This window comes from Notolepis coatsorum (assembly GCF_963971535.1).
Source record: "Notolepis coatsorum genome assembly, chromosome: 7".
NCBI lineage: Eukaryota > Metazoa > Chordata > Actinopteri > Aulopiformes > Paralepididae > Notolepis > Notolepis coatsorum.
Window position 1 is genome coordinate 176053438 of NC_140171.1, and position 22350 is coordinate 176075787.

Below are 22350 nucleotides of genomic sequence, written 5' to 3' on the forward strand. Positions count from 1 at the left end.
CTCAGTGCATTAGCTTTTGGTGGTTAGCTTTTGTCAAACCACGTGTATCAGTTTGAGATAATTCATAGCATTGAACATTGTTATAGTGCATGAAAAATGCAATAGCCTTAATTTTTTACCTGCCAGGTCTGAGCAGCGATTGGTCGAGCAGGTCGGGTCGATTGGTTGCTCCAATCACAAACACTGACGAGTCCAGCCCGTCCAGTTCTGCCAGGAGCTGGGAGACCACCCTGCAGCCAGAGAGAGGAACCACACACATCAGCTTTATACCCATATGGATCAAATATGCTCACACCCCTTTTACACCCTCGACACCCCTGGTTGAACATGGGTTATTGACTGAGATCAGCCCTGTGTTGGGCAGCAACGTATACCTATCCAAAAGCATGGGTAGCATGGCACGTGTAATGTGTATACCTATCCAAAAGCATGGCTAGCATGGCATGTGTAATGTATATACCTATCCAAAAGCATGGGTAGCATGGCATGTGTAATGTATATACCTATCCAAAAGCATGGCTAGCATGGCATGTGTAATGTATATACCTATCCAAAAGCATGGCTAGCATGGCATGTGTAATGTGTATACCTATCCAAAAGCATGGGTAGCATGGCACGTGTAATGTATATACCTATCCAAAAGCATGGGTAGCATGGCACGTGTAATGTATATACCTATCCAAAAGCATGGGTAGCATGGCACGTGTAATGTATATACCTATCCAAAAGCATGGGTAGCATGGCACGTGTAATGTGTATACCTATCCAAAAGCATGGGTAGCATGGCACGTGTAATGTATATACCTATCCAAAAGCATGGGTAGCATGGCATGTGTAATGTATATACCTATCCAAAAGCATGGCTAGCATGGCATGTGTAATGTGTATACCTATCCAAAAGCATGGGTAGCATGGCACGTGTAATGTGTATACCTATCCAAAAGCATGAGTAGCATGGCATGTGTAATGTATATACCTATCCAAAAGCATGGCTAGCATGGCACGTGTAATGTATATACCTATCCAAAAGCATGGCTAGCATGGCACGTGTAATGCTTGTGAACAGAGTCAAGTGTCGTTTGGATAAAGGCATCGGCGCTAAATGTACGTGAATATACCCACAATTTAGATGGCCAAATAAAAATCGTAACATCGACCAATCCGGACTTGTTTCCGCAGGTCTGTGTGGAATATGTTTATTATTATTGATCGTGTCCCATGAACAGTAACTGACCTGTCCATCACGCCCCCGGAGTCTCCACTGTGCCCTCTGCTGGGGGCGAGAGAGTCCAGCTCGTCGAAGAAGACGATACAGGGAGCCGCTCCCCTCGCTCTGGAGAACACTGAGAAGAGAAGAGAACATCATGACATCATCTCCCCTCGCTCTGCAGAACACTGAGGAGAGAACATCATGACATCATCTCCCCTCGCTCTGCAGAACACTGAGGAGAGAACATCATGACATCATCTCCCCTCGCTCTGCAGAACACTGGAGGAGAGAACATCACACATCATCTCCCCTCGCTCTGGAGAACACTGTTCACAAAAAGCCACAACCACGTTACCATATTTGTAATAATGTAAATCATTGTGTATACAACGTTAGAAGCTAACGTAGCTTAGCTTGGTAGCTATTGTGCTAACAACATGCTGCGAGGTCTAGCTTGTTAGCGTTACAAGCTCAAACACCTTATAACTACTACTATTGTCGTGTCCATAAGTTCCCTGGCAGAATACTTGTGGGGACAAAGGTATACAAAGAGGAGAGAACCATTTTAAATCGGGCATTCATGCCGGCTAACAAGCTAGACGTCGCAGCATGTTGTTAGCACAATAGCTACCAAGCTAAGCTACGTTAGCTTCTAACGTTGTATACACAATATGTACAACGACACAATGATTTACATTATTACAAATAAATTATGGTAACGTGGTTGTGGCTTTTACAAATAGTGGTTAGCTTTAGAGATGGATGGCTATGAACACGGAGCAATAGTGTTGTTAGGTGAAACAGATACATTTTCATTCATCACTCCTCGGCTAGTAGTAGCAAGGCTCTCTGGTTCCTGCCACTAGCTGTGTGTGACTCTCAGAGCCCCTCGCTGCCCTGCACCTGACGTGACGTCAGCATTAAGATGACGCACGCACGTTATTGATCCATGGATTAAAATATGCATGTGCGTGGAGCTTGTGGTTTGGTCGACAAAATGTTTGATAAAAACTGGGTCAATTTCGATAATTTTTTTTCCCCTCTTCATGAAAGTCAGCGTTGGCCTAGTCACATTGTTTATTGAACAAAAATACAACCTGCAAGTTGGCCTTTAACCCTTTACACCCCGTGCAACAGACACAATGTGGTCTTACTGCTCCGTACTCAGCCACATAGTTGGAAGAGTAAAGTTCCCCTAATAAAATATAAATAAAGATGATATAATACTAGGGTGATTTTGGGAACATGCATTGTGATAGTTACCTTCTCTCACGTTCTCCTCACTCTGACCCACATACATGTTGAGGAGCTCTGGACCTTTGACACTGAATGAAATAGACAATATCACAATTTCAGTTAAATCAATTTGTACAAGAAAGGCCATAAAATTATCAAATAATCAAACCTTCATTCTTCCCATCACCATGTTTACATTCAGTAGATGAGAGCTATGAGGTAGAATCTGAAACTTTTGAAAGTTCTCATGACTATTGCGTTCCCCTGAGAAACCATTGCATTCCCCTGAGAAACCATTGCATTCCCCTGAGAAACCATTGCATTCCCCTGAGAAACCGTACATACTCCCAAGAAACGTCAGTGTTCTCTCACAAAATATTTGTGAAAAACAAAACAAAACTTTAGTTCTGTATGCAAAGTTCAAAGTAATTGCAAATAATTGTTTCATGCGTGTCATTTGAGCAGTTCATAGAGTTTTAGTGATCAGTTCAGTATAAGACATAGCCTAATATGGACAGGTGGAAGCATTATGGTAAATACAGTTGTTCCCAATATTATAACGTTTTCTTCTGTTTAATTTGGTGTTGAGACATAACTGCTTATGTATTATTTATTACACTATACTAGACGATATAAAAAGAAAAGGTAACCATGGCTTTTCCCGAGAGTCTCCAACAAAGGTGACACAAGACACCATGTCAGGTATGTTACATCCAACAATGTGGTGTAGGGGTGTAACGATGCAACCTCATAACGATTCATTTCGATAACGATTATTCAGGCAACGATTCAATGCATCGTGAAATCTCTTCATTTGACCACGATTCGATTCGATACATTTTCTATCAGTTCATTTTGAATACACAAATGTGGCTGGGGGAACTGATTCACTCAGCATGAATGGACTATGGGTCAATAAAAACAATACACACAAAAAAAAATGTATTTCAATTAATTGCGATTATAGTCGATTCTAACATTTTCAAATCGATGCAGTTGAATCGTCACATTAGAATCGATGCATTTCGATTAATCGATGCCTCGTTACGTTACACCCCTAATGTGGTTCCATGTAAAGGATTATAATGTCTGGGTCTAACTAACCCTCTGTGTGCAGAACTACACACTGTGTGGGTCTAACTAACCCTCTGTGTGCAGAACTACACACTGTGTGGGTCTAACTAACCCTCTGTGTGCAGAACTACACACTGTGTGGGTCTAACTAACCCTCTGTGTGCAGAACTACACACTGTCTGGGTCTAACTAACCCTCTGTGTGCAGAACTACACACTGTGTGGGTCTAACTAACCCTCTGTGTGCAGAACTACACACTGTGTGGGTCTAACTAACCCTCTGTGTGCAGAACTACACACTGTCTGGGTCTAACTAACCCTCTGTGTGCAGAACTACACACTGTCTGGGTCTAACTAACCCTCTGTGTGCAGAACTACACACTGTGTGGGTCTAACTAACCCTCTGTGTGCAGAACTACACACTGTGTGGGTCTAACTAACCCTCTGTGTGCAGAACTACACACTGTGTGGGTCTAACTAACCCTCTGTGTGCAGAACTACACACTGTGTGGGTCTAACTAACCCTCTGTGTCCTGGCATTCAAGATTCAACTTCAAATATCACACCATTTTGTGTAATTCAAGATTAATGTCACATAATTTTGTGTAATTCAAGATTCAATAAATATCACATAATTTTGTGTAATTCAAGATTAATATCACATCATTTTGTGTAATTCAGGATTAATATCACATCATTAATATCACATCATTTTGTGTAATTTAAGATTAATATCAAATCATTTTGTGTAATTCAGGATTAATATCACATCATTAATATCACATAATTTTGTGTAATTCAAGATTAATATCACATCATTTTGTGTAATTCAGGACTAATATCACATCATTAATATCACATCATTTTGTGTAATTTAAGATTAATATCAAATCATTTTGTGTACCGTAATTCAATATTAATATCACATAATTTTGTGTAATTCAAGATTAATATCACATCATTTTGTGTAATTCAAGATTAATATCACATCATTTTGTGTAAATTAATATTAATATCACATAATTTTGTGTTTCAAGATCCAATAAAAAGTGTAGCTTGAGTTTCCCCTTTTCTTCTTGTTTGTTTACTGGGCAGAATGTGTTAAGATTCTGCTGATCCATCATATTGGACCCTTAGATCATTTATCTTCTGTTCACTCAGTTAGAATTCCAGTGGGTATGTTGTCTCATAGAGGTGCTTCACGTTGCCGCTTTTAACACATTGAGTGCCAGCGACGACATATCTCGTTTTATCAGCCCCCCCGGTGAGTGCCGACGATGACAAATGTCGTTTTATTTTTTTATTAGCGATCTGAATTCATATTTCATCAACCGAGTCTCCCGTTGGTACAGCAGCCCCTCCAGGAGCTCAGATGGGAAAAAAGCGCCCCCTATCGTCTATCGCTGTGTAACTGCAGGTCAGTCGATTAGACTGACCTGGGATCTGTAGATCTGTAGAGGTGGAGCCAACTGGCTCCATTGTGCTGGCGAGCCGTCTGATCAAGAGGGATCTGATCGCGAGATGGAAATCAGCCTGGAATATATATTTACAGCAGCCAATAATCAATCAATAAGCGTGATCGATATTTGGAATGGCGATCAGGAATTGGAATAATCTTTTTGGAGAACATCTGATCTAAGGTAAGGAGTCTATGTTACCAGTCTTGGGGTAATCGGAGCTGTATTCACTGAGATAACAGCGTGTCCCTATGTGTGTATGTGTGTGTGTGGCTGTGTGTGATCTTGAGGAAACGAGAGAATAGATTTTTCAGCTCGCGTCTAGTGTGCATACAATTTTCCTAACATTTTCGAGAGAACGATAGCTTTTCGAAATGCTATAAAAAGGATATGAACCGATTAAAAAACAATCCGTTTCGACAATGTTGACTGCAAACAAGTCATTGATAAGCGACGGGCAGATTAGACACATACCACACCATAATTTAAAACATAGATTAGGCGTTTTTAACGCTAACATTGAAGTGGATGATGGCACTCAACAGGGTTTTAAATGTTAACTGGCCGGCACTGAAACTGTTAATAATCGATGACACATACTGGTTTTGAACCGTGGGAAGAATGGATGTAAGAGTCTGTCCAATCTTGAATAAAAGCTTTGTTTTTGCTGTCTGCTTTTCTCTTTTTAGAGCCATGTTCCATCCATTACTTTTCTCTGACTCACTTATTTATTCAACTGTAGTCTCTTGTCTCATCTCTCCGGTGTGTGTGTGTGTGTGTGTGTGTGTGTGTGTGTGTGTGTGTGTGTGTGTGTGTGTGTAGCTCACTGACTCGAGTCAGTGTTTATGGGAATGCACAGCTCTGATTGGCTGTAGTGTTTATGGCACAGCTCTGATTGGCTGTAGTGTTTATGGCACAGCTCTGATTGACTGTAGTGTCACATGACACTTGGTCTGAGTTGCCGCTAAACCAGAACAGAAAAGCGGTTAAGATAGAAACGCTGTCAAAATGTAATAATTCTGCATCATTTACAGTCTGGGTCTGGAGACGACGGCATCTGGTTCCAGACCGTGGTTTTCCTATTGGTGACCTCTGACATACATTTACATTTAGTCATTTAGCTGAAACGCTTTTATCCAAAGCGACTTACAAGTTCTGTACAAGTCAGCAGGAAGGGTACAACTCTATCAGCTGAGTAACAATGTTCATCAAAGTGCTACAGTGTAGGTTAGTTTATTAGGACAAGTGCATGACAGTAAGGTTAGTTAGGGTTAAAAAAAATCATTTCAGATATTGATTGAAGAAGTGTGTCTTTAGTCGCACATACAGTGATAAGGTTGAATGGATGAAAATGTGAGCCAGATGTATCTATCCGTACATACAGTACCTGCATATAATCCTTTTTAAATATCTGTAGATACTATATGTATATCTGTACATATCCCTTACCTACTCATACTACTTACGCTGCTGGCCAGTGTGACTTACTACCATAGTGTCTTTATACCTGTATCATTGTACATATTAATACAGTACTACAACGCTTTACATACATCTGATTATAGCGCTACACCCAATAGTACTCATTTATATATTTTATACCCAGTTTAATCACCTGCACATTGAATATTACGATTGCACTTTACTGTTACATTTGCACTGTGGTTGGATGCCAAACCTATTTTCGTTGTACTGTACTTGTGCTGTATACATTTGAATCTAATCTAATCAGATTTCTTAAAACCTCCAGCATCATAGCTAAGTGCACTAAGTGAAATTATGAATATTTTAAAGCTCCCCTAGTTTTATTACTGAAATTAATTGTATATGGGTTATTAAGCATTCCCCCCTCCCCACGCGCACGCACACACACACACACACACACACATGTCTGAGCATATGTGTCAAACGTGTTTGCTTTGGGTGTACTGTAGAGAGCGTGGCACCATTACTTTGGGTGTACCCTTTCACTGCCACACGACAGCCGGTTAACCCTTTCACTGCCACACGACAGAAGGTTAACCATTTACCATCACACAACCGACGGCAATGCGCCATCATTAGCATCATTAGCTCCGTCGGTTGTGTGATAGCAAAGTTTCTCAAGTTTCAAGTTTCTTTAATAGTTGTCATACAGAAGTACAGAATACTTTCATACAAAATGCTTCTTACTGTTACGCTCCAGAGACTGTGCTAGACAAGATAGTATCAAATAACATAGTATAGCATGTAGGGCTAACCTTCTGTGTCGTCACAGTGAAAGGGTTAACCGGCTGTCGTGTGGCAGTGAAAGGGTTATTATTAACGTCACCTCTTTGTGGCCGTCTCTCCTCCTACCTGAGGAAGGTCATGGAGCACTCCGTGGCCACGGCCTTGGCCAGCAGGGTCTTGCCGGTGCCGGGCGGGCCGTGCAGCAGCAGGCCGGAGCGCTGCAGGCCGGCGGAGAGGAGCTCGGGTCGGTCCAGGGGCAGCTGCACCGTGTCCAGGATCTCCCTCTTCACCTGCTGGAGGCCCCCCACGTCCTGCCACCTCACGCTGGGGATCTGGAGCCACACGGACCACACGGCGTTCAAGTCCTTCATTCGTCATCGGGGCACTAGCTAGCTTCACCTCCTCCTCACCTCATTACCATCTCTCCTTCACCTCCTCCTCACCTCATTACCATCTCTCCTTCACCTCCTCCTCACCTCATTACCATCTCTCCTTCACCTCCTCCTCACCTCATTACCATCTCTCCTTCACCTCCTCCTCACCTCATTACCATCTCTCCTTCACCTCCTCCTCACCTCATTACCATCTCTCCTTCACCTCCTCCTCACCTCATTACCATCTCTCCTTCACCTCCTCCTCACCTCATTACCATCTCTCCTTCACCTCCTCCTCACCTCATTACCATCTCTCCTTCACCTCCTCCTCACCTCATTACCATCTCTCCTTCACCTCCTCCTCACCTCATTACCATCTCTCCTTCACCTCCTCCTCACCTCATTACCATCTCTCCTTCACCTCCTCCTCACCTCATTACCATCTCTCCTTCACCTCCTCCTCACCTCATTACCATCTCTCCTTCACCTCCTCACCTCATTACCATCTCTCCTTCACCTCCTCCTCACCTCATTACCAGCTCTCCTTCACCTCCTCCTCACCTCATTACCATCTCTCCTTCACCTCCTCACCTCATTACCATCTCTCCTTCACCTCCTCCTCACCTCATTACCAGCTCTCCTTCACCTCCTCACCTCATTACCATCTCTCCTTCACCTCCTCCTCACCTCATTACCATCTCTCCTTCACCTCCTCCCCTCATTACCATCTCTCCTTCACCTCCTCACCTCATTACCATCTCTCCTTCACCTCCTCACCTCATTACCATCTCTCCTTCACCTCCTCCTCACCTCATTACCATCTCTCCTTCACCTCCTCACCTCATTACCATCTCTCCTTCACCTCCTCCTCACCTCATTACCATCTCTCCTTCACCTCCTCCTCACCTCATTACCATCTCTCCTTCACCTCCTCCTCACCTCATTACCAGCTCTCCTTCACCTCCTCACCTCATTACCATCTCTCCTTCACCTCCTCACCTCATTACCATCTCTCCTTCACCTCCTCCTCACCTCATTACCATCTCTCCTTCACCTCCTCACCTCATTACCATCTCTCCTTCACCTCCTCCTCACCTCATTACCATCTCTCCTTCACCTCCTCCTCACCTCATTACCATCTCTCCTTCACCTCCTCCTCACCTCATTACCAGCTCTCCTTCACCTCCTCACCTCATTACCATCTCTCCTTCACCTCCTCACCTCATTACCATCTCTCCTTCACCTCCTCCTCACCTCATTACCATCTCTCCTTCACCTCCTCACCTCATTACCATCTCTCCTTCACCTCCTCCTCACCTCATTACCATCTCTCCTTCACCTCCTCCTCACCTCATTACCATCTCTCCTTCACCTCCTCACCTCATTACCATCTCTCCTTCACCTCCTCCTCACCTCATTACCATCTCTCCTTCACCTCCTCACCTCATTACCATCTCTCCTTCACCTCCTCCTCACCTCATTACCATCTCTCCTTCACCTCCTCCTCACCTCATTACCATCTCTCCTTCACCTCCTCCTCACCTCATTACCATCTCTCCTTCACCTCCTCCTCACCTCATTACCATCTCTCCTTCACCTCCTCCTCACCTCATCACATCTCTCCTTCACCTCCTCACCTCATTACCATCTCTCCTTCACCTCCTCACCTCATTACCATATCTCATTCACCTCCTCCTCACCTCATTACCATCTCTCCTTCACCTCCTCACCTCATTACCATCTCTCCTTCACCTCCTCCTCACCTCATTACCATCTCTTCTTCACCTCCTCCTCACCTCATTACCATCTCTCCTTCACCTCCTCCTCACCTCATTACCATCTCTCCTTCACCTCCTCCTCACCTCATTACCATCTCTCCTTCACCTCCTCCTCACCTCATTACCATCTCTCCTTCACCTCCTCACCTCATTACCATCTCTCCTTCACCTCCTCCTCACCTCATTACCATCTCTCCTTCACCTCCTCACCTCATTACCATCTCTCCTTCACCTCCTCACCTCATTACCATCTCTCCTTCACCTCATCCTCACCTCATCACATCTCTCCTTCACCTCCTCCTCACCTCATTACCATCTCTCCTTCACCTCCTCCTCACCTCATTACCAGCTCTCCTTCACCTCCTCACCTCATTACCATCTCTCCTTCACCTCCTCCTCACCTCATTACCATCTCTCTTTCACCTCCTCCTCACCTCATTACCATCTCTCCTTCACCTCCTCACCTCATTACCATCTCTCCTTCACCTCCTCCTCACCTCATTACCATCTCTCCTTCACCTCCTCCTCACCTCATTACCATCTCTCCTTCACCTCCTCCTCACCTCATCACATCTCTCCTTCACCTCCTCCTCACCTCATTACCATCTCTCCTTCACCTCCTCCCCTCATTACCATCTCTCCTTCACCTCCTCCTCACCTCATTACCAGCTCTCCTTCACCTCCTCCTCACCTCATTACCATCTCTCCTTCACCTCCTCACCTCATTACCATCTCTCCTTCACCTCCTCCTCACCTCATTACCATCTCTCCTTCACCTCCTCACCTCATTACCATCTCTCCTTCACCTCCTCCTCACCTCATTACCAGCTCTCCTTCACCTCCTCCAAACCTCATTACCAGCTCTCCTTCACCTCCTCCTCACCTCATTACCATCTCTCCTTCACCTCCTCCTCACCTCATTACCATCTCTCCTTCACCTCCTCACCTCATTACCATCTCTCCTTCACCTCCTCACCTCATTACCATCTCTCCTTCACCTCCTCCTCACCTCATTACCATCTCTCCTTCACCTCCTCACCTCATTACCATCTCTCCTTCACCTCCTCCTTCACCTCATTACCATCTCTCCTTCACCTCCTCCTCACCTCATTACCATCTATCCTTCACCTCCTCCTCACCTCATTACCATCTCTCCTTCACCTCCTCCTCACCTCATTACCATCGCTCCTTCACCTCCTCACCTAATTACCATCTCTCCTTCACCTCCTCCTCACCTCATTACCATCTCTCCTTCACCTCCTCACCTCATTACCATCTCTCCTTCACCTCCTCACCTCATTACCATCTCTCCTTCACCTCCTCACCTCATTACCATCTCTCCTTCACCTCCTCACCTCATTACCATCTCTCCTTCACCTCCTCCTCACCTCATTACCATCTCTCCTTCACCTCCTCACCTCATTACCATCTCTCCTTCACCACCTCCTCACCTCATTACCATCTCTCCTTCACCTCCTCACCTCATTACCATCTCTCCTTCACCTCCTCCTCACCTCATCACATCTCTCCTTCACCTCCTCCTCACCTCATTACCATCTCTCCTTCACCTCCTCCTCACCTCATTACCATCTCTCCTTCACCTCCTCCTCACTTCATTACCATCTCTCCTTCACCTCCTCCTCACCTCATTACCATCTCTCCTTCACCTCCTCACCTCATTACCATCTCTCCTTCACCACCTCCTCACCTCATTACCATCTCTCCTTCACCTCCTCCTCACCTCATTACCATCTCTCCTTCACCTCCTCCTCACCTCATTACCATCTCTCCTTCACCTCCTCACCTCATTACCATCTCTCCTTCACCTCCTCACCTCATTACCATCTCTCCTTCACCTCCTCCTCACCTCATTACCATCTCTCCTTCACCTCCTCCTCACCTCATTACCATCTCTACTTCACCTCCTCCTCACCTCATTACCATCTCTCCTTCACCTCCTCCTCACCTCATTACCATCTCTCCTTCACCTCCTCCTCACCTCATTACCATCTCTACTTCACCTCCTCCTCACCTCATTACCATCTCTCCTTCACCTCCTCACCTCATTACCATCTCTCCTTCACCTCCTCCTCACCTCATTACCATCTCTCCTTCACCTCCTCCTCACCTCATTACCATCTCTCCTTCACCTCCTCACCTCATTACCATCTCTCCTTCACCTCCTCCTCACCGCATTACCATCTCTCCTTCACCTCCTCACCTCATTACCATCTCTCCTTCACCTCCTCACCTCATTACCATCTCTCCTTCACCTCCTCCTCACCGCATTACCATCTCTCCTTCACCTCCTCCTCACCTCATTACCATCTCTCCTTCACCTCCTCACCTCATTACCATCTCTCCTTCACCTCCTCACCTCATTACCATCTCTCCTTCACCTCCTCACCTCATTACCATCTCTCCTTCACCTCCTCACCTCATTACCATCTCTCCTTCACCTCCTCCTCACCTCATTACCATCTCTCCTTCACCTCCTCCTCACCGCATTACCATCTCTCCTTCACCTCCTCACCTCATTACCATCTCTCCTTCACCTCCTCCTCACCTCATTACCATCTCTCCTTCACCTCCTCCTCACCTCATTACCATCTCTCCTTCACCTCCTCACCTCATTACCATCTCTCCTTCACCTCCTCACCTCATTACCATCTCTCCTTCACCTCCTCCTCACCTCATTACCATCTCTCCTTCACCTCCTCACCTCATTACCATCTCTCCTTCACCTCCTCACCTCATTACCATCTCTCCTTCACCTCCTCCTCACCTCATTACCATCTCTCCTTCACCTCCTCCTCACCTCATTACCATCTCTCCTTCACCTCCTCACCTCATTACCATCTCTCCTTCACCTCCTCCTCACCTCATTACCATCTCTCTTTCACCTCCTCACCTCATTACCATCTCTCCTTCACCTCCTCCTCACCTCATCACATCTCTCCTTCACCTCCTCACCTCATTACCATCTCTCCTTCACCTCCTCCTCACCTCATTACCATCTCTCCTTCACCTCCTCACCTCATTACCATCTCTCCTTCACCTCCTCCTCACCTCATTACCATCTCTCCTTCACCTCCTCCTCACCTCATTACCATCTCTCCTTCACCTCCTCCTCACCTCATTACATCTCTCCTTCACCTCCTCCTCACCTCATTACCATCTCTCCTTCACCTCCTCCTCACCTCATTACCATCTCTCCTTCACCTCCTCACCTCATTACCATCTCTCCTTCACCTCCTCACCTCATTACCATCTCTCCTTCACCTCCTCCTCACCTCATTACCATCTCTCCTTCACCTCCTCACCTCATTACCATCTCTCCTTCACCTCCTCCTCACCTCATTACCATCTCTCCTTCACCTCCTCACCAGCTCTCCTTCACCTCCTCACCTCATTACCATCTCTCCTTCACCTCCTCCTCCCCTCATTACCATCTCTCCTTCACCTCCTCACCTCATTACCATCTCTCCTTCACCTCCTCCTCACCTCATTACCATCTCTCCTTCACCTCCTCCTCCCCTCATTACCATCTCTCCTTCACCTCCTCCTCACCTCATTACCATCTCTCCTTCACCTCCTCCTCACCTCATTACCATCTCTCCTTCACCTCCTCACCTCATTACCATCTCTCCTTCACCTCCTCACATCATTACCATCTCTCCTTCACCTCCTCCTCACCTCATTACCATCTCTCCTTCTCCTCACCTCATTACCATCTCTCTTTCACCTCCTCACCTCATTACCATCTCTCCTTCACCTCCTCCTCACCTCATTACCATCTCTCCTTCACCTCCTCCTCACCTCATTACCATCTCTCCTTCACCTCCTCCTCACCTCATTACCATCTCTCTTTCACCTCCTCACCTCATTACCAGCTCTCCTTCACCTCCTCCTCACCTCATTACCATCTCTCCTTCACCTCCTCACCTCATTACCATCTCTCCTTCACCTCCTCCTCACCTCATTACCATCTCTCCTTCACCTCCTCCTCACCTCATTACCATCTCTCCTTCACCTCCTCCTTCACCTCATTACCATCTCTCCTTCACCTCCTCCTCACCTCATTACCATCTCTCCTTCACCTCCTCCTCACCTCATTACCATCTCTCCTTCACCTCCTCCTCACCTCATTACCATCTCTCCTTCACCTCCTCACCTCATTACCATCTCTCCTTCACCTCCTCCTCACCTCATTACCATCTCTCCTTCACCTCCTCCTCACCTCATTACCATCTCTCCTTCACCTCCTCCTCACCTCATTACATCTCTCCTTCACCTCCTCCTCACCTCATTACCATCTCTCCTTCACCTCCTCCTCACCTCATTACCATCTCTCCTTCACCTCCTCACCTCATTACCATCTCTCCTTCACCTCCTCACCTCATTACCATCTCTCCTTCACCTCCTCCTCACCTCATTACCATCTCTCCTTCACCTCCTCACCTCATTACCATCTCTCCTTCACCTCCTCCTCACCTCATTACCATCTCTCCTTCACCTCCTCACCAGCTCCTTCACCTCCTCACCTCATTACCATCTCTCCTTCACCTCCTCCTCCCCTCATTACCATCTCTCCTTCACCTCCTCACCTCATTACCATCTCTCCTTCACCTCCTCCTCACCTCATTACCATCTCTCCTTCACCTCCTCCTCCCCTCATTACCATCTCTCCTTCACCTCCTCCTCACCTCATTACCATCTCTCCTTCACCTCCTCCTCACCTCATTACCATCTCTCCTTCACCTCCTCACCTCATTACCATCTCTCCTTCACCTCCTCACATCATTACCATCTCTCCTTCACCTCCTCCTCACCTCATTACCATCTCTCCTTCTCCTCACCTCATTACCATCTCTCTTTCACCTCCTCACCTCATTACCATCTCTCTTTCACCTCCTCACCTCATTACCAGCTCTCCTTCACCTCCTCCTCACCTCATTACCATCTCTCCTTCACCTCCTCACCTCATTACCATCTCTCCTTCACCTCCTCCTCACCTCATTACCATCTCTCCTTCACCTCCTCCTCACCTCATTACCATCTGCTTACAAATTAGTTGGCCTCCACTGCTAATTATAAATTAAACCATAAATTATTACTTCAGTGTTTACTTTCACCTTCTATTGTTAATTTCCAGATGCGGGTCAGTTCAGAAGCGTGACCAGTTCACACTGGAATCTGATATTGGCCACATTTAAGAAATAATGTGAACCGCCAAACAATACAAATCTGATCTGAGCAATAAAGCCAAAGGTTGCAGTGTGAACACAGCCTTTGGCAGGCAGAATATTATTTTGCATTCATTGATGAAATCATTTTAAAATAGTTGAATTTGGGACAAAAAGAAACCCAGATTTAGGAAAGCTTACTTATAACAACCAAAGCCAGATGTGGGAATGGGACTACCAAATCTCCAGATATAGAATGGAATATAACTTCATTATCACATCGTCTGAACACAGTACATGTGAGTGAAAATATTAGTTTGGTTCCACAGCAGCAATGGCATAAAACTAAATAAACAATAAAAACAGCATAAATAGACTAAAAAACAACAATAAGTAGTATTGAAAATATATATAATGTATATATAATGATGTACAGATGAATAATAATAATACACTTTATTTGTAGAGCACCTTTCATACAAGAATTGCAGCTCAAAGTGCTTCACAGCAGTAAAAAAATTACAGGGATAAAATGAACACATAATTGGCAGATCAAGAACAATGCATAAAGTGCAGACATAAAATAAGTATAAAACAAGCATAAAATAAGGTATAGAACATTAAATTACATCGTTTTTTTTGTATACTGATACACATAAATAGACAGTAATAAAAGAGTAAAATAGTGCAATGCAATAAAATAGTTAGTAAAATAGAATAGACGAGTAAAATAATGCAATAGTGCAGTGCAATAAAATGTTTCTCAGTACAGTACAGCGATCAGTGGATGAGTGCACGCAGCACCGTGCACAAGAGGTGGTGAGAAATAGGTATAGAATTAGCATAGAACTGACGCATTAATTTGACAGGAAGTGCATAAAAATAGGAAGAATACAAATAGTGCAGCTACTCATGATATGTCACTGATATATAAAAAAAAAAGACACTGATCATTTGTGTAATTAAAACTATCCAAAATATTAACGGCATTCAAATTATCCAAAATATTAAGCTCTAGCCATGTTTTCAGAGAATTCGCCTAAAAGTACATACCCAAGTAAATTGAAGATTGCTCCACTTCTACAAGGTCCGTTTGCATGTTCTTGATCTCTATCTTTGACGGTGAATAACACCATGCTGCTAACATTGACCAGAAGTAAAAAGTCGCCACTGTGCTCATTCAGCACCTTCTTGAGATCAGGTGTATAAAAAGAAGCAAATGAACAAAGGAGCAGATGATTTAGGGCGTTTTCACACCTAGCTCGTTTGGAGCTGTTATTCCGGAACCTGGAGCGTTTACCCCTTATTTCGGTTCAGTTGGGCATATGTGAACACAGCAATTACATTCTGTTGCGGAACAAAACAAGCGGACCGAGACCACCTGGAGAGGGTGGTCTCGGCGCAGTTCCAACCGAACCCGAAGCGGACTCGTACGCTGTGAGAATGCAATCGATTTAACAAACCGACACAATTAATAATAATAATACGTCGTGGGTCAACGTGGAGCAGCGATGAGGTACACTGCGTCGTTGATATCAGTCAGCCGCGCGCAGGAGAGAGGAGCCGGGGTCTCTGTACTAGTGACAGCAGCAGCACCGTGCGGGACTCTCTCTCTCTCTCTCTCTCACCGAGAGAATGAATGTGGACTGTTCCATCGGGGAGCTTCGGTGGTAGTGTGAGTGGCTACAGACTGCTGCACTTAAATATAAACATTAGTCTACCTGGAGACTCAATGAGGTAATTGTAGATGTCGCCATAAGACGCTTCTGGCCATTTAGTGGGATCATTGTTTCATTATCCTGGTCGGCTGAAAGGACACTGGCCACCGAAGCTCCCCCCTCTGATGGAACAGTCCACATTCATTTGTGCGTCATCTCGCGTCTCCAGACTCTGTGGGCAATCTGCGCATGTGCATGGGTAATAATAGGTGCTTTAAAATGGGCTTTTTCGCTGCCGATTTAGTTCTGATCGATTAGGAATGGCTCGCGCCGTGTTCAGGAGATTGAGGCGCATAAACGTCTATTCGATCATGTCTCCAGCACCCACACAGCCGTAGCTGCAACCACTTACATCACGGCTCTCATCCACATTCATTCATTTGCTCCCCCGCTCTCTCCTCCCCGATTTCAATGTAACGCGGAGATTCAGGGTTGGGGGGGGGGGGGGCACACCCCAAAATCTGACCAATGAGTGATAGTTTGCTCGCGCGTGCGTTTGTTTTGGTCCGTGTGAACACAGCCGTGTGAACACAAACGAACTAAGAATCAAGTGCAACAATTGTATCATAATAGTCCCTGAATCGGAACAAAGCAAACGAACTACAGGTGTGAAAACACCCTTAAAGTATTTTTTTTGTAAATACAGATGTCGGGCCGGCTGCAGGGGTTCTTTAGACCGCAGACGGGCCGTCGAACCTTCATTTGGGAGAAATGAAGGATGGAACCACACAGCTCTTCCATTGCCCCAATTTATCGATTTATCCCCAGATCTTTATCTCGTTGTATCGAGAACCCTTTCTTGTTATATCGAGATCTCTATCTTGTTATATCAAGATCTTTTGCGATTCTTTCTTACAGAATGAATCCAATACGCTTCCATACTTCTGCATCATTGCATGTGGGAAATTACTACTATTAGTAGACTAAGAATTTATTATACCTTTTTCCATTATTTCCAAATCTGTGTCGTAGGAACTGTGTGAAGAGAGGATGTTACCTTGGGGGCCCCGATGGCGTGGGAGTGGGCCGCCTGCAGGGTCTCCAGGGCTCTGGAGAAGTCCTGGGTCAGGATGGTGGCCCCGCTGGCGCTCAGGTCCTCCTCCTGCTGAGCCAACCAGCCGTCTGGGAAACTACACACGGAGCGCCAGACACACAGGAACTAGTTATTGTTAACAGGTTAATAGTAGACTTTGGCTAAAGTCATAGTTTTCTAAAAACTTAAATGTATGCCACCAATTTTCAACATTAAAATAATATGTCATAGTATATATTTTACTATATCTGCAGATACAACATTTAAAAAGCCCTTATTGTAGCTGCATAGTTAAAAACAGCAACCAGCGGTCTGGGGGGGGGGGGGTTTAGGCTGAGTCACAAGGCATAGCTCAATACAAAAAAAATTATACAACATAACACAAGTAGGAAGTGGAGGAAAAAACCACATCATCATCAAGCCTTTATTTATATTACATTTATTTATGCTAGGGTGGCTAAGTGGCGCAGTGGGCAAGGCGCTTGCCACTAACGCAGGATATGCTGGGTTCGAGCCCAGCTCTCTGCGTTGCTTCCGGCTTGGCTGGTCGTTCATACTAATACAATTGGCAGTGTTAGGGGTGGGAAAGCCGGTGGGTGGGGATCGGACGTTGCCTACAGGTCGGTTGGGTGACGCCTGTACAGCAGAATCAGGAAGCATCGGGGGCAGCGTGAGCCTCCCACGCGTTACTCCTCGCCACTGAGAGATCGAGCTGCGCAGGTGAAAAGATGCGTCAGGCTGCCTCCTCGTGTACCGGAGGGGACACGTGATGCAAGGCTTGGTCCTCACTGCAGCCGACATAACGGAACATACATTTTGGACATGTATATATTTAGAATGTATAAATATTGAGTAAACTGGGTTTATTTAGTTGTTGACAGACAGAGGAGCTCTCTCACAAGGACTGCAGCAGCCGTCGGTGGGCAGCTTTGCCAGCCTGGTTCAGCAGCGCCCGGAGGTCTGCCAGCAGGAAACCCTGTTAGAGAGACAGACAGGAGGAAGCCCTGTTAGAGAGACAGACAGGAGACAGCCCTGTTAGAGAGACAGACAGGAGACAGAGAGACAGACAGGAGACAGAGAGACAGACAGGAGACAGCCCTGTTAGAGAGACAGACAGGAGGAAGCCCTGTTAGAGAGACAGACAGGAGACAGCCCTGTTAGAGAGACAGACAGGAGACAGCCCTGTTAGAGAGACAGACAGGAGACAGCCCTGTTAGAGAGACAGACAGGAGACAGCCCTGTTAGAGAGACAGACAGGAGACAGCCCTGTTAGAGAGACAGACAGGAGACAGCCCTGTTAGAGAGACAGACAGGAGACAGCCCTGTTAGAGAGACAGACAGGAGACAGCCCTGTTAGAGAGACAGACAGGAGACAGCCCTGTTAGAGAGACAGACAGGAGGAAGCCGTGTTAGAGAGACAGACAGGAGGAAGCCCTGTTAGAGAGACAGACAGGAGACAGAGAGACAGACAGGAGACAGAGAGACAGACAGGAGACAGCCCTGTTAGAGAGACAGACAGGAGGAAGCCCTGTTAGAGAGACAGACAGGAGACAGAGAGACAGACAGGAGACAGAGAGACAGACAGGAGACAGCCCTGTTAGAGAGACAGACAGGAGACAGCCCTGTTAGAGAGACAGACAGGAGACAGAGAGACAGACAGCCCTGTTAGAGAGACAGACAGGAGACAGAGAGACAGACAGGAGACAGAGAGACAGACAGGAGACATAGAGACAGACAGAGAGACAGACAGGAGACAGAGAGACATACAGGAGACAGAGAGACAGACAGGAGACAGAGAGACAGACAGGAGACAGAGAGACAGACAGGAGACAGAGAGACAGACAGGAGACAGAGAGACAGACAGGAGACAGACAGGAGACAGAGAGACAGCCCTGTTAGAGAGACAGACAGGAGACAGAGAGACAGACAGGAGACAGCCCTGTTAGAGAGACAGACAGGAGACAGAGAGACAGACAGGAGACAGCCCTGTTAGAGAGACAGACAGGAGACAGCCCTGTTAGAGAGACAGACAGGAGGAAGCCCTATTAGAGAGACAGACAGGAGACAGAGAGACAGACAGGAGACAGCCCTGTTAGAGAGACAGACAGGAGGAAGCCCTGTTAGAGAGACAGACAGGAGACAGAGAGACAGACAGGAGACAGAGAGACAGACAGGAGACAGAGACAGAGAGACAGACAGGAGACAGAGAGACAGACAGGAGACAGAGAGACAGACAGGAGACAGAGAGACAGACAGGAGACAGAGAGACAGAGAGACAGAGAGACAGACAGGAGACAGAGAGACAGACAGGAGACAGAGAGACAGACAGGAGACAGCGAGACAGACATGAGACAGAGAGACAGACAGGAGACAGAGAGACAGACAGGAGACAGACAGGATACAGAAAGACAGAGAGACAGAGATGAGACAGAGAGACAGAGAGGAGACAGAGAGACAGACAGGGGACAGAGAGACAGACAGGATACAGAGAGACAGACAGGAGACAGAGAGACAGACATGAGACAGAGAGACATAGAGACAGAGAGGAGACAGAGAGACAGACAGGAGACAGAGAGACAGACAGGAGACAGAGAGACAGAGAGACAGACAGAGAGACAGACAGGAGACAGAGAGACAGAGAGGAGACAGAGAGACAGACAGGAGACAGAGAGACAGAGAGACATACAGGAGACAGAGATACAGACAGACAGACAGACAGGAGACAGAGATATACAGGAGAGAGAGAGAGAGACAGACAGAGAGGAGACAGACAGACAGGAGAGACAGACATACAGGAGACAGAGAGGAGACAGACAGACAGACAGACATACAGGAGACAGACAGGAGACAGACAGACAAACAGGAGACAGACAGACAGAGAGACAGGAGACAGAGAGACAGACAGACAGAGACAGGAGACAGACAGACAGAGAGACAGGAGACAGACAGACAGACATGAGACAGACAGACAGAGAGACAGGAGACAGAGAGACAGACAGACATGATACATAGAGACAGACAGACAGGAGACAGAGAGGAGACAGACAGACAGACAGACAGACAGGAGACAGAGAGGAGACAGACAGACAGACAGACAGGAGACAGAGAGGAGACAGACAGACAGACAGACAGACAGGAGACAGAGAGGAGACAGACAGACAGACAGACAGACATAGAGACAGGAGACAGACAGACAGACAGGAGACAGAGAGACAGACAGACAGGAGAGACACGTTTAGGAAATACAAAACAATAAAAAAAAAGTGCAGGATTATGAACATGACATTTATAAAAATAGAAAAACAACTTTTCCAGACATTTATATATATTATATATAAATAAATAAAAATCCAGAGCATAGGAGGATGACATCATCCTGACGACCTCACCGCTGTGTGTTTGGCCAGCCGGGCGAGACTGACGTCTTTGCCCAGAGGCAGACCCTGGCTGAGGCCCACCAGCACGGCCCTGCGCTGCTCCTCACCCAGGCTCTCCAGTGACACCTGGTGGACGAACGCCGCCCTCACATCCACAGACAGGTCGCGAGGCCTGCTGACGGTGGCGATGACCACCACACTGCCGCGGGAGAAAGGAGATCATGTTAACCCTTTCACTGCAACAATACGCAGAAGGTTAACCCTTTCACTGCAACAATACGCAGAAGGTTAACCCTTTCACTGCCACACAACAGCAGGTTAACCCTTTCACTGTCACACTACAGAAGGTTAACCCTTTACTATCACACTACCGACGGTAACCACAGCGCTTCAGAAATATGTCTTGAATGCAGTAGCACACATCAATTTGACATTCATAACTTATGATGATGACGTTAAGACAACCTTTCTCTAGGCTTTTGAAAATGTAGGGGAGCAGCTGAGATAAATCGCTGATCAAAGTGAAATACACGGGTCACAACATGTTTACAGGAACGTATTTGAGTTGTATTTGGAGTGTATTTCGTGACTGTTGGGAACTAGGCTACACTGGCACACCTACTTCCAGTGAATGACGCTAAGCTAGGCTAACGGAGCGGCTGTTCCCTAAGCCTAATGAACGCACAGAGAAGAAAAGGGTTTGTATCTGCTTGTCTAACTCCAGGGTAGATGGCAAATTTGCTAATTTCCCAAAAAGTTGGCGTGTTCCTTTAAGGGCTCTGGTGTTAGCAGAGGTGAGGGGGTCATTGAGTGCGTTGAATGGTGCAGTGTCTGGGCTGTGGAGTGGGCAAACACCGGACTGGAGGGGTGGGACCAGGTTAGTGTCTGGGCTGTGGAGTGGGCAAACACCGGACTGGAGGGGTGGGACCAGGTTATTGTCTGGGCTGTGGAGTGGAGTGGGCAAACACCGGACTGGAGGGGTGGGACTAGGTTAGTGTCTGGGCTGTGGAGTGGAGTGGGCAAACACCGGACTGGAGGGGTGGGACCAGGTTAGTGTCTGGGCTGTGGAGTGGAGTGGGCAAACACCGGACTGGAGGGGTGGGACCAGGTTAGTGTCTGGGCTGTGGAGTGGGCAAACACCGGACTGGAGGGGTGGGACCAGGTTAGTGTCTGGGCTGTGGAGTGGAGTGGGCAAACACCGGACTGGAGGGGTGGGACTAGGTTAGTGTCTGGGCTGTGGAGTGGAGTGGGCAAACACCGGACTGGAGGGGTGGGACTAGGTTAGTGTCTGGGCTGTGGAGTGGAGTGGGCAAACACCGGACTGGAGGGGTGGGACCAGGTTAGTGTCTGGGCTGTGGAGTGGGCAAACACCGGACTGGAGGGGTGGGACCAGGTTAGTGTCTGGGCTGTGGAGTGGGCAAACACCGGACTGGAGGGGTGGGACCAGGTTAGTGTCTGGGCTGTGGAGTGGAGTGGGCAAACAGCGGACTGGAGGGGTGGGACCAGGTTAGTGTCTGGGCTGTGGAGTGGAGTGGGCAAACACCGGACTGGAGGGGTGGGACCAGGTTAGTGTCTGGGCTGTGGAGTGGAGTGGGCAAACACCGGACTGGAGGGGTGGGACCAGGTTAGTGTCTGGGCTGTGGAGTGGAGTGGGCAAACACCGGACTGGAGGGGTGGGACCAGGTTAGTGTCTGGGC

The 22350-nt window shown here is 46.8% G+C and overlaps 1 protein-coding gene across 2 annotated transcripts in view; it reads right to left on the reverse strand.

The window, feature by feature from the left end:
• The window catches only part of pex6 (peroxisomal biogenesis factor 6), a gene marked incomplete at its 5' end in the record, with an annotated part of 108421 nt that overhangs the window by 17787 nt on the left and 68284 nt on the right, over window positions 1-22350 (reverse strand). For both annotated transcript variants that reach the window (XM_084318075.1, XM_084318074.1), the window contains 7 exons: window positions 120-230; window positions 1235-1343; window positions 2474-2535; window positions 7314-7519; window positions 17241-17373; window positions 18176-18252; window positions 20666-20852. In XM_084318075.1, the coding sequence (XP_084174201.1) occupies window positions 120-230; window positions 1235-1343; window positions 2474-2535; window positions 7314-7519; window positions 17241-17373; window positions 18176-18252; window positions 20666-20852 (885 nt within the window). The remainder of the gene's footprint in view (window positions 1-119; window positions 231-1234; window positions 1344-2473; window positions 2536-7313; window positions 7520-17240; window positions 17374-18175; window positions 18253-20665; window positions 20853-22350) is intronic.